General features: G+C 47.1%; 1 protein-coding gene across 2 annotated transcripts in view; it reads right to left on the reverse strand.

Moving 5' to 3' along the window:
- The window catches only part of Trub1 (TruB pseudouridine synthase family member 1), a 37,794-nt gene that overhangs the window by 11,850 nt on the left and 9,791 nt on the right, over nt 1-16,153 (reverse strand). For both annotated transcript variants that reach the window (XM_032892248.1, XM_032892247.1), the window contains exons 3-4: nt 15,935-15,990; nt 6,045-6,126 (exon numbers count right to left, since the gene is read on the reverse strand). In XM_032892248.1, the coding sequence (XP_032748139.1) occupies nt 6,045-6,126; nt 15,935-15,990 (138 nt within the window). The remainder of the gene's footprint in view (nt 1-6,044; nt 6,127-15,934; nt 15,991-16,153) is intronic.

A 16,153-nucleotide genomic window follows, 5' to 3' on the forward strand; every position in this document is an offset into this window, starting at 1 on the left:
GAGTGAAACACAGAGAGAGATGGAGAGATACAGAGGGGGGGGTACTCAAAACTTGTACAGAAATCATGGAAAGTCAGTCAGAGTACTAACAACCTATGGCTCAATGTTCTCGTCATCAGACAGAGCAACGGGCATAAAACCAGGCAGACAAGGGTTGGGGATTTAGCTCAGTGGTAGAGCACTTGTCTAGCAAGCGCAAGGCCCTGGGTTCGGTCCCCAGCTCCGAAACAAAAAAAAAGAACCAAAAAAAAAAAAAAAAAAAAACCAACAACAACAACAACAAAAAAAAAAAAAAACAGGCAGACAGACAGAAGGACAGAGGGGACTGCAGAATAAAGCAAGTGTATGAGGCCCCTGGTGTTTGACAGATGCTCAAAGGTATAGAAAGAAGGAGCAGGTTTTGAAAACCTGGCACTGAAATAGCTTAATACCCAGTTGCATGCGCACACTCATACGCTCACACACCCCTCTGAGATCATACACAGAAATTAACTCCCAGTGAGAAAGCTAACAAAGGGCCCCAGGGGAACAGCAGGCAGACTTAGCTGATGGGGAAAAGTTACTTTGTCTTTTCTTATAGTTTTATAAAGTTCCATATTCATCAAAAGAATCATAAGGGAACACTAGGAACGACTTCACGCCGACTAAGTTTGGAATTTCAGATCCACTAGACAGGACCGTGGGGAGAAACACCCGTACAATGAAGTGTGCAACAGAACAGCAGACAGGAGTTTAAAACAGCGAGTTTAAAAGTTTGTAATCCGAAACTTTCCTTATAAAAGCACATCTGGTGTTACCAGTAGGCACTACGAAAAGTAGAAAAAGAAGTAATTTCAACTGGACAGAAAATGGGAAAGCTGTTAAAAGCCAAGAAAAGCAGGGCAAGAGCACAGCTCAGAGGCGAGGCCACCGTGGAGGCCTGGGTTTATGCGCGCAAGCACCACAAAGCCAACACCAGATTTAAACAGTGACATCGGGCTGGAGGGATGGCTGAGCGGCTAAAAGCACTGACTGCTCTTCCAGAGGTCCTGAGTTCAATTCCCAGCAACCACATCACAACCATCTGTAACGGGATCAGATGTCCTCTTCTGGTGTGTCTGAAGACAGTGACAGTGTACTCAACATTCATAAAATAAATCTTAGAGAGAGAGAGAGAGAGAGAGAGAGAGAGAGAGAGAGAGAGAGAGATCTCACATCAACCTAATTCTTAGGCCCAGGGCCAGGGGAGAGAAAACAAATATAAACCCCACAGACCCAGCCCCCCCCACCCCCCGCCAAATCTTCACCTGTGACGTACAGTACATAATACATGCTGACCATGCTGGATCAACTCCAGAAACGTGCAGTTAGTTTACATTTGAATATGGAGAAAACAAAATGAAAGAATTCAAAGAAAACGTTTGTTAACGCTGTCTTCTGGACACGACATGGCTAATCCCCCATTCATGAACCCAGGGCAGCCACGGTTTCCTGCACAAGACTTGCCTCCCACCCCTCTGCAAACCCACTTCCTGTTCATGATTTAAAAGATATCAAATTTCTGCAAAAGAGAAAAGGTGAGCTCTTTCAATAAAATAGCTATTTTTAAGGGGGGGAGGGTCTGTAATACCCAAGGTGGGCAGATCTATTTTTTCTCTACGACAGCAGATCCTTTGGTGCTGAGACAAGGAGGGACCAGCTCGCTGAACTGATAATGCAGATTCCAGACAAACCCACACCTACTGAGGCTCCTGATTTGTGGCGTGCAGAATCGTGGAGAAAGTAGGCCAACTGGATATCCTCGAAGGTTAAAAAAAAGGACTGGACATGTAATGCCAGAGGCAAAGCAATAAAAATCTCTAGAACACAGAAAAATATTTTCTTGTTTAACAAAGTCGTGTGTGTGTGTGTGTGTGTGTGTGTGCGTGCGCGCGCGCGCACGCACAGGCAGGCGGATGTGAGCTCTTTACTCAAACACTCAGTGAGACAACTCGCCAGAGAAGGAAGTGGGCAACAGAATGCTAAGGCACTGTCCTGCCCTGCCCCTGCCAAAAGCCACCACAGGTCAGCGGATTGCTGCCCACTCACTGGAACGCATGAAGTAAATCACATGAATTGACATGACGGGCTGTTCAAGGTTTGGGCCACATGGAACTTGCATAATGTTGAGGAAACACGACTTTGAAAAACCATTGTACATTTCCAGCGCAGTTAAACACCTGAGCACACTGGAACCCAGCTCTAAGAGTCCAAACACAAGAGAAATGAGCTCAAAGTGTAGTTTTGTTCTGTGAAATTCCAAACTGAGAACAACCCGCATGTCTACTAACTGAAGAGGCCTAGGTCCAATGCTCAGTGATATACAGCACCTGTCGCTATGCATGAGGTACTGGATCCAGCACCCAGCAAAGCCAGACAAACGTGCAGGCAGGAGAGATGCTCGGTAGATGAGAGCACTGGCTGCTGTTGCAGAGGACCTGGGTTTCTTTCCCAGAACCCACATGGTGGCTCACAACCGCCTATAACTCCAGTCCCAGGGGATCAAATGCCATACATGAAGTGTAGACATGTGCATGTGCACACATGCCCACACAGGAACTCACATAAACACATGAAATAAATATGTAGATCTTTTTTAAAAGAGAACGTGCTGTGTACATTACATGTGCATGTGAAGTGGTATGTGCATGTGAAGTGGTATGTGCATGTGAAGTGGTATGTGCATGTGAAGTGGTATGTGCATGTGAAGTGGTATGTGCATGTGAAGTGGTATGTGCATGTGAAGTGGTATGTGCATGTGAAGTGGTATGTACATGTGAAGTGGTATGTGCATGAGAAGTGGTATGTGCATGAGAAGTGGTATGTGCATGTGAAGTGGTATGTACAAGCAAGCACAGCAAATAAAAAGACTTCAAGATGGTGGCATGTAATTTCGTGGATAAATCTCACATGAACACAGGGAGAATCCAGACATAGAAGGACACACGCTGTGTAAGGCTTCTCACCGTAACTCGGAAGTTAGTCTACACTGGGAAAAGGCAGAAGGGCCGTGGCTCCCGTTGGGCAGGGAGGGAGGGTTCCAGAACCGTAGTTGGGAGTTCTCTTCGTGACAAAGACCTGGACTGTGGATTTATCTGTGCTCACTCTATAAAAGCTGATAACAAAGCTTTAACACCGGTAAGACGAGGACCCAGCATGAGGAGATGCTAGAACTTCACCGTACATCTCAAAGCAAGTCATTCTTCCTAGCGTTCCACGTACTGAGTCACTGACACAAGGCCTGTCACCACAGTCGGTGGTTCATAGCTGCTGCTTCCAGAGCTGCAGTGTCCTAGCATCTGCATCTACACAGCGGTTACTTGGTGCAAATTATTCCTTCTTTACAGTGCGTGGACTGCACTGTGTTGATTTTAAGTGTATGTGTCTGCAGACAGGTCCAGGCTCCGATTTTATTTCAGGATAACACTACAAAGGCACATGAAACACTTGCCTCAGAGGACTGTAAGCAATTCCCCCTTAGGGCAGAAGCTAGACTTTAACCCCCCTTTTCTTGTCCTTGGTGGCTTCACCACTGTGGCTTCAGATAGCAAATATTTGATGATTTACTGAGGGAAATGAAAAAATCCTGCCAATCTGCTAAGAACATCTGGAGCTGTCATCCTCCAGTCTCAAATACTGCTCGGCAAACAGTGTGACGGGCGTGCCTCTCTGGCGTCCCATGAAAGCTACTCTTTAGCTTTTAAAAATGTGTGTGTGTGTGCGTGTGCCTGTGCATGTGAGTGTCTGTGTGAGTGTACATGTGAGTGTGTGTGTGCATGTGAGTGTCTGTGAGTGTGTATGTGAGTGTGTGTGTACATGTGAGTGTGTGTGTGAGTGTGTATGTGTGTGAGTGCATGTATGTGTGTATGTGAATGTGTGTGTGCATGTGAGTGTCTGAGTGTGTATATACATGTGAGTGTCTGTGTGTGTATGTGAGTGTCTGTGCATGTACATGTATCTCTGTGTGTGTATGCATGTACATGTGAATGTCTGTGAGTGTGTATGTGAGTGTGTCTGTGCACGTACATGTATCTCTGTGTGTGTGTATGCATGTACATGTGAATGGGTTCTGTGTGAGTGTATATGTGAGTATGTGTGTGTGAGAAAGAGGGCATGTGCATGTGTAAGTGTGTGTCTGAGAAGGCATGCATGTGTCTGTGCGAGTGTGTATGTGTGTCTGTGCATGTACATGTGAGGATCTGTGTGTGTGTACATGTACATGTGAATGTCTGTGTGTGTATGTGAGTATCTGTGTGTGTGAGAGAGAGGACATGTGCATGTGTAAGTGTGTGTTTGAGAATGCATGTGTGTGTCTGTGGGGGAGTGCCCATCCATGCACACATGTAGAGGTCAGAACCTCGAGTCCTTGCCCGCCACCATGCTTGCTGCTGCAGATGCCAAAGAAGCAGGCCCATGATACTGGAGTCTCCTGTGCTGGATCTCGAGATCCGAGTATGGATGCAGACCTACCTGGGTCCTGGGGATTAGAACTCAGGGGTTCACACTTGAGCAGCAAATCACTTCACCCACCAAGTCTCTCTCTAACTCTGAGCTTTCTTTAGCATAAACAAAGGTACAAATTAACAAATGCTTCTTTGTTAAAAAGAAAGTGTTCCCCTGGGCGGCAGCATTCCCCAGCCAGTTTTATAACCTCAAGCTTGGGTCACCGCTGACCACCTCCTTACTGTCCTCACAAGGCATCGGGAATCAGGGAGTATCGCCTGATACTCAAGGCTAACTACAGAAGTCTCTGGCTCAACCCCCAGCTCCCTAGTCCAGTTGCTATCAGTTCTGCCTCAGCTACTGCTCCAGCCTCGGGGTCATGACGTGTCTGTGTGGCGCCCAGACACCTTTCAGTACAACAGGAAGCTAAAGCATCACTACTTAGGAGATGGCAGATAAAGAGGTAGGAAATGCTCACAGCCCAGGCTAGGTCATGGCAGACGGAAGTTAAAGCTTCCTCCGGCCGTGCTTCCTGTTCCACCACAGCTCTGAAGCTCCCTTCCCCGCTATGCTTGGCCAGTGGGGATAAGGACACAGGAGGCTTACTTGTCTATGTGCACTGACTGGAGGGCAGCCCCCTGGCAAACCCCGAGAGTCTGCGTCGCTTCTTGTCAGGTGCCTGTCTTCCCTTTCAACTCCACTAGCTCCAAGTCATAGCTGGACTTCAGCCGGGTAAGGGTCTGCTAGCGTTTACTAATTCTAATACCAATGTCAAGGGTAATTCAACATCCAAAGTGTGGAAATAAGTGAGTGTTTTTAATTTTCATTACATTGCTTGACTAACTGAACCACATACCAAGTGCCACAGGGGTGTCAGCAGGGCAAGAGAAGCTGCGTCAGCAAGAAAAGCCTGGTCTCGCTACTGGCATGATGTGGAATATGTCATGAGGGCAATCAACATACAGGCACGGGGAAGCGGACACTACGCTGTCTGCAGCCAAACCGAGGGGAGTTAGTGTCAGACATGGGGGAAAGCCAGAATGCTTACGAATACTTCACCATCGGCGACACACCACACAGGTGAACTCACTGGCAATGCCGCGAGTGCTGCGTTATAAATACCCCGGGCGCTGTGGGTTGCTAGGAGACCAGGTCATTTATGTACCCTTCTTAGAGTATGAAAGGCACACAAACGCAGGTGGGCCCTGGGGAGTTCCCTCCATTTCAGAGAATTACTTCTCCCCTGTTGGATCTTTTCACGCCAAAACACAGGCACGTGGTGACTTTCACAGCACTCACTCAGGCACATTCATTCCAACAGCTGGGAAGTCACTTAAAAAAAAAAAAATAGAGGCGTGACACGGGTCAAATCCAACATGACAATAACTGTGTCTTGTTACCCGTTCACGGGGGAAACCAGCCTGAATCCCAGCTATACTTACACGTAGTTCTGAACATTACAAACACTCCTCTCGGGGTGGGGGAAGGTACTTCCAAAGTCTTTACTAAACCTTAAGTTCTGCATCCTGCAATCGCAGGAACTTTCTTATCAGCAGAGGGGAGTGGCCTTAGGGGCTCCTTACCATATGGCTTCTCCTCTGTTACCTTCCCGGTAGAATCCAGTGTGTCCGTGGCCTTCCCCAGTTCTCCGGTGGCGATATACCTCTAGGAAAGAAATGACAAAAGTGGCCCTGAGTAACACAGGACTGTCAGTCTCCCTCCTAATGGAGAGAATTATGAGCACTGCCCACCTGAGACAAAGTGAAGGCAGGACACCGCACTGAGACCATGTCACTGTTTCTCTCTGCTCTGTGGGAAGCACCTGCGAGCCCAGAAACACTCACAAACACCCCACGGCAGCCAACCAGGGAAAGAAGAGTAAAGCCCCCTGGATGGCTTTATGGCTTATAGGTATACTTTGATTGTAAATTTCCAAAACCATTTTATACTAGGCACTCTGGTTTTTAAAGAAACTGCAAACACAGTCAATTCTCAGCATCATGAGTTCCACATACGCACTTTCAATCAACCATAGATCTGAAATATCCTAAAAATAAAAAGGATCTGTGCTAATTATGTACAGACTTGTCGTTATCCCCTAAATAACTCAGCTTAAAAACTGCTTACACAGCGTTTCCTTTGTGGGAGGTGCCTGTGCTACAAGTCTGGGATAGTTAGCGTGTGAGGGAAGAACGAGTCTGGGATAGTTAGCGTGTGAGGGGAGAACAAGTCTGGGATAGTTAGTGTGTAGTTAGTGTGTGAGGGAAGAACGAGTCTGGGATAGTTAGCGTGTGAGGGGAGAACAAGTCTGGGATAGTTAGTGTGTGAGGGGAGAACAAGTCTGGGATAGTTAGCGTGTGAGGGAAGAACAAGTCTGGGATAGTTGGCGTGTGAGGGAAGAACGAGTCTCAGGATAGTTAGCGTGTGAGGGGAGAACAAGTATGGGATAGTTAGCGTGTGAGGGGAGAACAAGTCTCGGGATGCCCCGTGAGGGGAAGAGCAAAGCTGTATACATCACATCATGGCTTAGCAGGGGGTGAGGAGCCATGGACGTCGGTGCCCACAGAGGCCCTGGAACTAAGGATCTGCAGAGGGTGGGAACATGATGTGCCAGTGCAAAGAATGAGTGACAGACCGCGACCCGGCATCCTGAGAATCAGTCATTTCGGCGGCAAGCAATGAAAGTGACTTCAAGTCGAATGACCTGCCACCTCCCCATGAAATACCAACACCTTTCCTAGTGACCCGATCCCTCACATAGAGAAACCTATGGGAGCACTAGGCTGGATCGCCAATACAGCAGAAGCACCCTTACCCAGCAATGTGCTTTCTCATACGAGGACTAATACTAAAGCTCTCTGAAGGAAGCTGGCGTCAGAACTGATCCTGCTCTGCCCTCGTGAAACGAAGACGTCTTGGCTGGGGCAGGCCATGTCTTCTCTTAAGCCACGCCTGCGGGATACCATCTTTCCTCCACTCTTCTGGACCAATTCTGGTTTTGTTGGGTTTGACATGAAGTGCTATCATTTCTTGGAGAAAGGAATCTGTACTTGTGTGAGTCTTACAGTGATGTCCCTCAAAGGTGTGGTGCTGCACCCTTTAACCCCAGCATGTAAGACACAGTGGAGGTCAGATGTCTCTGATTGGACCATCCAGGGCTACAGAGAGAGTTCCAGATAGACTACATTAATGAGACCCTGTCTGGGGACAAAATCTCAAAGTATTTTATAGAAATGCAAAGTTATTAATGATAAACTTGTGGTAGTAAAAGACGTAAAACGAGAAAAAGAAAATTAAAATTGTGACTGTTGACGTCCATAAATGTGCAGAGACCTAACAGCAAATGGCCTTGGCTGGGGCCACCTTCACATCACATCAGATTCCTTAGCTCAGATGCAATGCAGGAGAAAATTCCCTGATATATTTGACTCATTGTTTTGAAAGTTTCATTAGGACTGCAAAAAGAGGTAGATGTTCACAGCCATCCATTGGACTGAGCATGGGGTCCCCAATGGAGGAGTTAGAGAAAGGACTGAAGGAGCTGAAGGGGTTTGCAACCCCATAGGAAGAACAACAATATCAACCAACCTGACCTCCCAGAGATCCCAGGGACTAAACCACCAACCAATGAGTACACATGGAAGGATCCATGGCTCCATCCGCATATGTAGCAGAGGATGGCCTTGTTGGGCATCAGTGGGAGGGGAGGCCCTTGGTCCTGTGAAGGTTCAATGCCCCAGTGTAGGGAATGCCAGGGCAGGGAGGCAGGAGGGGTGGGTGGGTGGGGAGTACCGTCATGGAGGCAGGGAGTCAGGGGATGGGATGGGGGTTTCCAGGGGGGAAACTGGGAAAGGGGATAACATTTGAAATGCAGATAAATAAAACATCCAAGTAAAATTAGTTTGTCTTAATTTTAACTCAGTCCCATCATCTGGGACACGTGGCTTTTCCCTTCAGCTAAGAGCAGGCAACCTTGAGTCAGCGTCCCTCGGGGAGGGCACAGGAGGATAAGTAGCAGGAGCGGAGACTCAGGCTCAGGCTCGTGGGAGGCAATTACAGCTCCATCACAGATGGCGAAGTGCTTAAGCACATCTTAACTGCTCCAGAACCAGCTCATCCTAAGGCAGGGAAAATGCTATGTGCCTCCTGAGGAGCAGTGAAGAATTAAAACAACAGTTTCTGTCCCCAGTAAGCAATGGCTAACAGTCACTACCACACAGAAGCACAGGCTGATACAGAGTTAGCAGTGGTCACTGTGATCCACGCAGCCTAAGTTCTCACAGGTGACATAGAGGCAGGCTGGGGAGATGGCTCAGCGCTTGCTACACCAGGAGAACCCAGAAAAAGCCAGGCACAGTGGTGTGTGTTTGTAAAACCAGGGCTTGGTAGACAGAGATGAGTGGATCCCTAGGGCTCACTGGCCAGCCAGGCCAACCTCATCAGCAAGCCCTGGTCCTAATAAGAGACCCTGTCTCAAAACTAAGGTCAGTGGCTCTCCAGGAAAGCACCCAAGGTTGACCTCTGGCCTCCATTACATATGCAGACCAGCACAGGCTCAAGGAGGGGTGTGGGTGAGGGGTAACCCACTGTCTATACTTACAAGAAAACCTTAATAATGTTTTATATACTGTGCCTCTGAATACATCTACAGTAGACTGATATATAACATGTTTGAACTGGGTGTCCTACGCTTGCCAAGTGTCCGGTGTCCATTTTGGTCTCCAGATTCTGGATGTCCTTGGAACAAGCCAAGAGAATGATCTCCATTTTCTTCTCCTCACTGAACATCAAAGCCTTTCATTTCTCAAGGCTGCCCTGTTAATCTCCCCTTCCCCAGAGGTTTCAAACCCTCCCCTCCGAAAGATGGACAATAGTAGGTGGTCCAATATAAACTGTGAAACATAGAAACAGGTGGAGGGCTGTCTCAAACCCAGATGTCACCGTACTTCCAAAGAACCATGAAAGGACAAGATACTGTCCTCAGTGTGTGAAATTCCCAGATACAAGTTAAACAGGCCTCAGGGACTCTACACCTCTAGGAAGTTACTATGAAGGAAAGACATTAGAAAGAACTGTGCGGAGGGAAAGGGACACTCGATGCTCACCTTCCTGGGCTCTCGCACCACAATGCTCAGCACATGACCGCCTGTGCACATCCACTGTTTCCCGTGTTTCACAACCTTATCCGCACTTTTCCAAATTATAAACAGTTAGGATTTTACACTGTTATCTGCTCTTTCCCTACCGAATGGAAATGATATCAGCCTGACAAAAAGTTGGTAGACTTACACACAGACTAGAAGAGTGTCTGTGTGTGCAATTCTTCACACCTCTGTCATAACATTAGATATTTAGGCTATCAATGGCAACTCTCAAAGGACTCCTGGGTCGTCCTTCTGTCCTAGAACATGAGTGGTTTGTTTTTTGTTTTTTTTTTGTTTTTTTTTTTTTTTTTAGAGGATATGATATCTACATCAGTGGTTCTCAAACATTTTGGTCTCAGAATCTCTACATGTACTTATTAAGACTTACTTAAAAGCCTAGTGTGGTGGTTTGAGTATGCCTAGCCCATCAAGTGGCACCATTCGGAGGTGTGGCTCTGTTGGAGTGGGTGTGTCACTGTGGGCGTAGGCTTTAAGATACACATCTTAGCTGCCTGGAAACCCATATTCTGCCAGCAGCCTTCAGATGAAGGTGTAGAACTCTCAGCTCCTCCTGCACCATGCCTGCCTGCCTGCTGCCCCTGAGACACCTTAATTTTTAAAATTGAGAATTATTTACTTGTATTTTATGTGCCTGAGTGTTTTGTGTGCACACGTGTATGTGCACCATTTGAGTGCTGGTGCCCACAGAAGTCAGAGAAGGGCATCAGATCCCTGGACCTGGAGTTACAGATGGGTGGGAGCCATGATGCGGGCGCTGGGGACGGGCCCAGGTCTTAATGTTCTTAATCACTGAGCCACTGCTCCAGTCCTGTTGATAAAATTTCAAAAATATATAGTGTAAGTTTCACTACCTCCTGCATGTATTCACCACCACAGCCATCACAGTGCACATCAGGTAGGAATCCTGTTTTGTGTGATTTTACGTTCTGAGATTGCAAAGGGGAAAAAAGGCAAAATTATCGGCATGGTTGCGATTTCCATGGAGCCTCTGAGGAGTGCCGTGACTGCACCTTTCAAACCGATTGTCTAAAAGGCGGCTGCTTTCTCTTTATCTCCCACTGGCATCTAAGGAGAATAAATCTTATGTTCCTCTCAGTTATCGATAAGCCACTTGGGAAAGCCATGCAGACAAAGCAAACCTCCAGCCCACCCCCCAAAAAGATACAGGAAAGAAGAAACAGGACACAGACACACACAGCCGAGCGTCCACTGTGGGGTGTGAAGTGCTTCTTCTCACCGCCTAAGCTGCACACAGAACTGGGCTCTGGAGTTGTTTATTCTCCGGGGTGACACCTGGGCCCTGTGAACGCGCTGTGCTCATGGATTTATGACAGCACACTGTACTACACAGAAACCTGCAGAAAACCCCACCCAAGTGTCTGTGTTCTTCAGGGCTTGGGATTTCTGGCTAAGAGAACTTTGCCCTCTCTCATTTCAAGCTTGACTTGGAAGTTCACAATTCGAGACTGCACGAGAGGGGAGGGGCGGCGGTGGCGGCGGCGGCGATCACATATTTGAAAATTAAGAGGATACGGAAAAGGAACAAGTTGCATAGGCCTCTGAAGACCGATGGTTGCTGAAATCTTAAAGAACTGGCTAAATTTCACGGGCGCGCCATGACTGCTGAACCCAGAAAGACTGGCATTCTTGGAGAAACCTCTGCCCTCTGACCACATCCAGGTGGGAACCGTAGCCAGTGATGCTTGTTTTGGGACGTGCCAGCCTTTGCCTGAGATACCACTGCGCTCTGCCTCCTTGTAGGTACGGGTAGCCTCGTATCTGTGCAATACTAATAACACTCACGTTCCACCGCGGGTCGACTCTCTCACTTGCTCATCTGGACTCTAAGACATTACAGAGTAGCCAACTTTAATCATCATTTAGAACGCTTGTAAAGGCGGTCTCCAGAACCCCATCAAAGACTGAGACTTCAAAGGACATGTGCTACCCAGCTTTTGCTGAATTAACTGCTTCAAAGAGTTAATTTAGGGAGAGTGGGGAGGCACTGGCTTCCTTTCACACCACACATTACACACCACCAGACATCAGTTCACTCTCCCAGAATAAATTTGTCTAAATTATATTTTATGCAGACCCATTTCTACATGGTTCCAAACTTTTTTTTTCTCCTGAAACGGGGTCTCAATGTGTAGCTCTAGCTGATGCTTCTATGTTGACCAGGCTGGTCTCGATAGCTACTGCCTCTGCCTCCTGAATAGGATGCTGGGATTAAACGCAGGTACCAACATGCCTGGCTTGTAAACTATGTTTAAGACCCACACCTATCCATACTCCAAATCCTTTACTATGTGAAATGTCTGTCTAAAGAAATAGCCTCGTCCTCCTCCCCCTCCATCCCCCTCCTCCTCTCTCTTCCCCCTCCTCCACCCTCTTCTTCCTCCTTCCCCTGCTCCCCCTCCTTCTTCTCCTCCCTCTCCTCCCATTCTTGTTCTTTTTTTTTTTTTTAAGAAAAGCTTTTTCTTTCTGATGACTGCTGTTTTCTCTACAATGTGAGAAATTACAGGAATTTTTAAAAAGGAGAAAAATCAACTGTATTCAAGATTACCACCGGAACTTGTTTGGATAAAATTGACTTCAGGTGTATTCAGAACGTGCAGCTAGAGCAATCAAGCAGGCCTGGAATTGAGAAGAGAAGGGAGTTGATGACCCATGAAACACCTGGGAACAGTAACTTATGTGCTCTGAAGAACTGCAAGGAGACTCTAGATTCGTTTCACACACGTTACACACATAACTTCGACAGAACAGTGAGAAATGCAAGACTGGGGGAAGAGGACCACGGGGGAGCCCAGCAAGGACCCGAGCCTACAGGGCTGACATAAGAGACTACAGGGAAAGAGCTGGGAGTCCCTGCAGTCTCTTCACAGACATTAGTCATAGTAGACGGCCTGAAGATTTTAAGAGTTCCGTGGTGGCACAACTTTTAATCCTAGCACTCGGGAAGCAGTGAGTTCCAGGACAGCTGGGGCTAGGTAGAGAGACCTCTAATAAGCAAACCAAGTAATAAAATAAAATACGGCACTCTGCCTGTTGATCTTGAGTGACTGCATGAAAGGGGGCCAAGAGAGAAGACTTCTAATGATGTCCCCGACTGCAAAGAGACATGCAACTAGAAGGGCAAGCCTGCAGGCCAGCCTAGCTCACCAGGAGAGCTTCCATGATGATACATGGTAACGTAGATTGAAATAGTGCAACTGCACCCTACACAACCCTGCACACAAGTGTAATGTTTCAAGCAGTGTGTGATACAAGTGAAAATCCACCTGTGCATTTAAGTAGAGAAAGAGTGAACAATGGCTCAATCATTAAGTCTGTGTCAGGTTAGGGGGCTACAGTCACTGAAATCTTTTTTAAGTGAACTAGAAACAAAATGTCAAATGTACACCAGGGACTATGCGTCACAGTCACGTGGTGGTACATGCCCCTAAGCACTTGAGGGGTCCTGGCAGGACAATCAGGAGTTCAAGGCCAGTCTTGGCCACATGAGACCCTGCCTCAGACAAAGGTACTCCATGTATAGGACAGGAGTTATTCATTGAAGCTGTTTGCTTATACAGAAGTTGGGGTGTGTGAGTGTGTGTGTGTGTGTGTGTGTGTGTGTGTGTGTGTGAGTGTGTGTGTGCGTGTGTGTGTGTGCGTGTGTGTGTGTGTGTGTGTGTGCGTGTGTGAGTGTGAGTATGTGCATGGGTGTGTGTTAATGTGTGTGTGCGTGTATGTGTATGAGTGTGTGTGTGCATGTGTGCGTGTGTGTGTTAGTGTGTGCGTGCATGTGAGTATGTGTATGAGTGTGTACGTGTGAGTGTGTGTGTGCGCGTGCATGGGTGTGTGTGTGTGTCCTCACAATAAGGTGAATTTACTACAGTCTATATGATAGCTAATCTCTACTGTCAACTTGATGGATTTGGAAGCACATTGGAAACAAATCTTTGAACCTACTAGTTAGGAATTGTGGAAGCAAGTATACATAAGGTGGGAAGATCTATCCTACTGTAGGCAGGACTGGTCCACAAGCTGGGGTCCCAGAAGATTCACCCTAATGTCGGCTGGATGGTTCATGGGCTGAGTTCCCAGACCAGCTGAGCATAAGCATCCATCACCCTCTGCTTCCTCACTTACACAGTGTGGCTGGAGCCTCTGCTCCGACCACAATGCCCTCCCCACCATAATGGACTGAACCCAGGAGCTGTGGGCCCAAAGAAACCCTTAGGTTACTTTTGTTATGTATCTGATCACAGCAACATACAAAGTAGAAACACAGTCCATCAGAACAGTATCTACTAATAGTTACTAATTACTTTCTAACAAAATGTGATCTTCAACACAAGTCAAAATGAGAGGACTTCATCCTTTTAACAAATGCTCAACATAAAACAGAAAGTTTAAGAAAAGCCACACCTCGATGCCTGATCCACAATCCGTGAAACACGGAGCCAGGCTCCTGTGACAAGAACCACCTGGGGTGTTCTATCTCCGTTACAGTCATCTGAGGATCCCTGATTTCTCTGTGTGTGACATCCAACTTTTCTAGCTGAACACCAAAACGGTTTGTACCAAATAAAACCTGGACCAGATGTGTTTATATCTTCAATCATCATTTTTATTCTGAAAATATGCCTGGAATTTACAGCGACCTCCACCAATCTTAGCTTGGGGGAAACGTTTGAACAAATTATTAATGTAAGTATGCCTTTTTGTTACTGACACAAAAGTGATTTGTTTATTGTAAAACCTTTAGAAAATACCAGATAGTATAAAAAATAAAGTAAATATCCTAATTCCCCTACTGAATAGCCATAATTTACACTTTCTAGTTAAGAAACAAATCAACTGGCAAAAACTTGTGTCGAAAACAGAATGTTTGGGGTTGGGGATTTAGCTCAGTGGTTAGAGCGCTTGCCTAGGAAGTGCAAGGCCCTGGGTTCGGTCCCCAGCTCCGAAAAAAAGAACCAAAAAAAAAAAAAAGCAGAATGTTTGAGAACAATATATTCATCTACCTGAAATCGATGACTTAACAGTTCAAACACATTTTATTTTGCATGTGTGTGTGGGTTTATGCACATGGCAAGGATGGCGTGGGAGGTGTTAGCCCAGGGAGGTAGACAACTTTCACATCCTGACCTTCTCTTCAGTACTCCTACCATGCTCAATGCCCCAAATCACCCCAGAGGCTTCCAACCTCCTCCTCCCCTCCCAAGTGCCTAGAAAGTACACTTGGATTTAGTCAGGGTTACCTTCACAGACAAACAGCACCATTCATCATCTTATAGGGGTCCTGCTGTCTTCTGTGGTGCATTTGTGGGTGCCTGTGTGTGTAAAGTATATGTGTGTGTGTGTGTATGTGTCTGTATGTGTGCCTGTGTGTATGTGTATGTGTCTGTGTGTCCCTGTGTGTGCCCGTGTGTGTGTGTGTGCCCGTGTGTGTGCACACTTGTGTGTGATATGTGTGTATACATGTGTGTGTATGTCTGTGTATACAGTGTGTGTGTGTGTGTGCACACGTGTAGTGGGGGAGGAGGCATATGTGGGGATGTGTATGTAGAGTATATATGCGCGTGTGTGTGTGTGTGTGTGTGTGTGTCTGTGTGTGTGCCTATGTGTGTATACCTGTGTGTGTGTTTGTGTGTGTGTGTGCCTGTGTGTGTGTGCGCGCGCGCGTGTGCAGTGGGTGGAGACATGTGAGGATGTGTGTGGAGTATATGCATGTGTGGAGACAGATCAACATTGGAATATCTCCCATGAATGCCTCTTCGTTCTGTTTTAGGTTGGGTCCGTCACTGAGCCTAGAGCTCAGCTTTCTGCCTACACTGGGTGACCAGCTCCTGGATCCTCTGGTCTGCACTCCTCAACAGTAGGTCAAGGCCGTGCCAGCATGCCTGCCCTCTTATGTTGAGTGCCAAGATCTGAATCATCTTCCCGGCAACCCTCAGTGCCTCCATTTTACCGCTGCTGAGAGAGCCCCATACATCTGGGGACTTGGCCCGCGGGTGCTGGGTCTGTTTGGGAGCCATTAGGTGGTGTGGCCACTGGAGGTGGGCTTTGTGGTTTCAGAAAACTCCTGCTATTCCCAGTGTGCTCCATGCCTCCTGCTTGTGGTTTGAGATGTGAGCTCTCAGTGGCTGTGCCAACCACCTGTCACCAAGACTTTCCTCAGCATCGCAGACTCTAACCGGGGATGGTTTACACTCTTCTGTAGGTTGGGAGGTCATGGTGGTTTGTCCCGGCAATAGGAAAGCAAGACAGTCACTGAGAAAAACATCCAAGAAAGAAGTGCGCTCTCTCAGTCTTACCTTGGACCCCGACAACATACTGGTCAACATTTTTGTTCCTCTTCCAATCCCAACCACTGTGAAAGAAAAAAAATATTTTGACAATGTATTCTGAAAGTGAGGTTTTTTCAAACGTCTGCATATCTTGGTCATAATTTACTGGCCAATACAGTGCACAGTTGTAAAGAAAACACTTAACAGAATTTGGGGCCGCCATTACTCCAGTTAGATGATGTCAGA

The sequence above is a fragment of the Rattus rattus genome, chromosome 2 (assembly GCF_011064425.1).
Source record: "Rattus rattus isolate New Zealand chromosome 2, Rrattus_CSIRO_v1, whole genome shotgun sequence".
Lineage (NCBI taxonomy): Eukaryota > Metazoa > Chordata > Mammalia > Rodentia > Muridae > Rattus > Rattus rattus.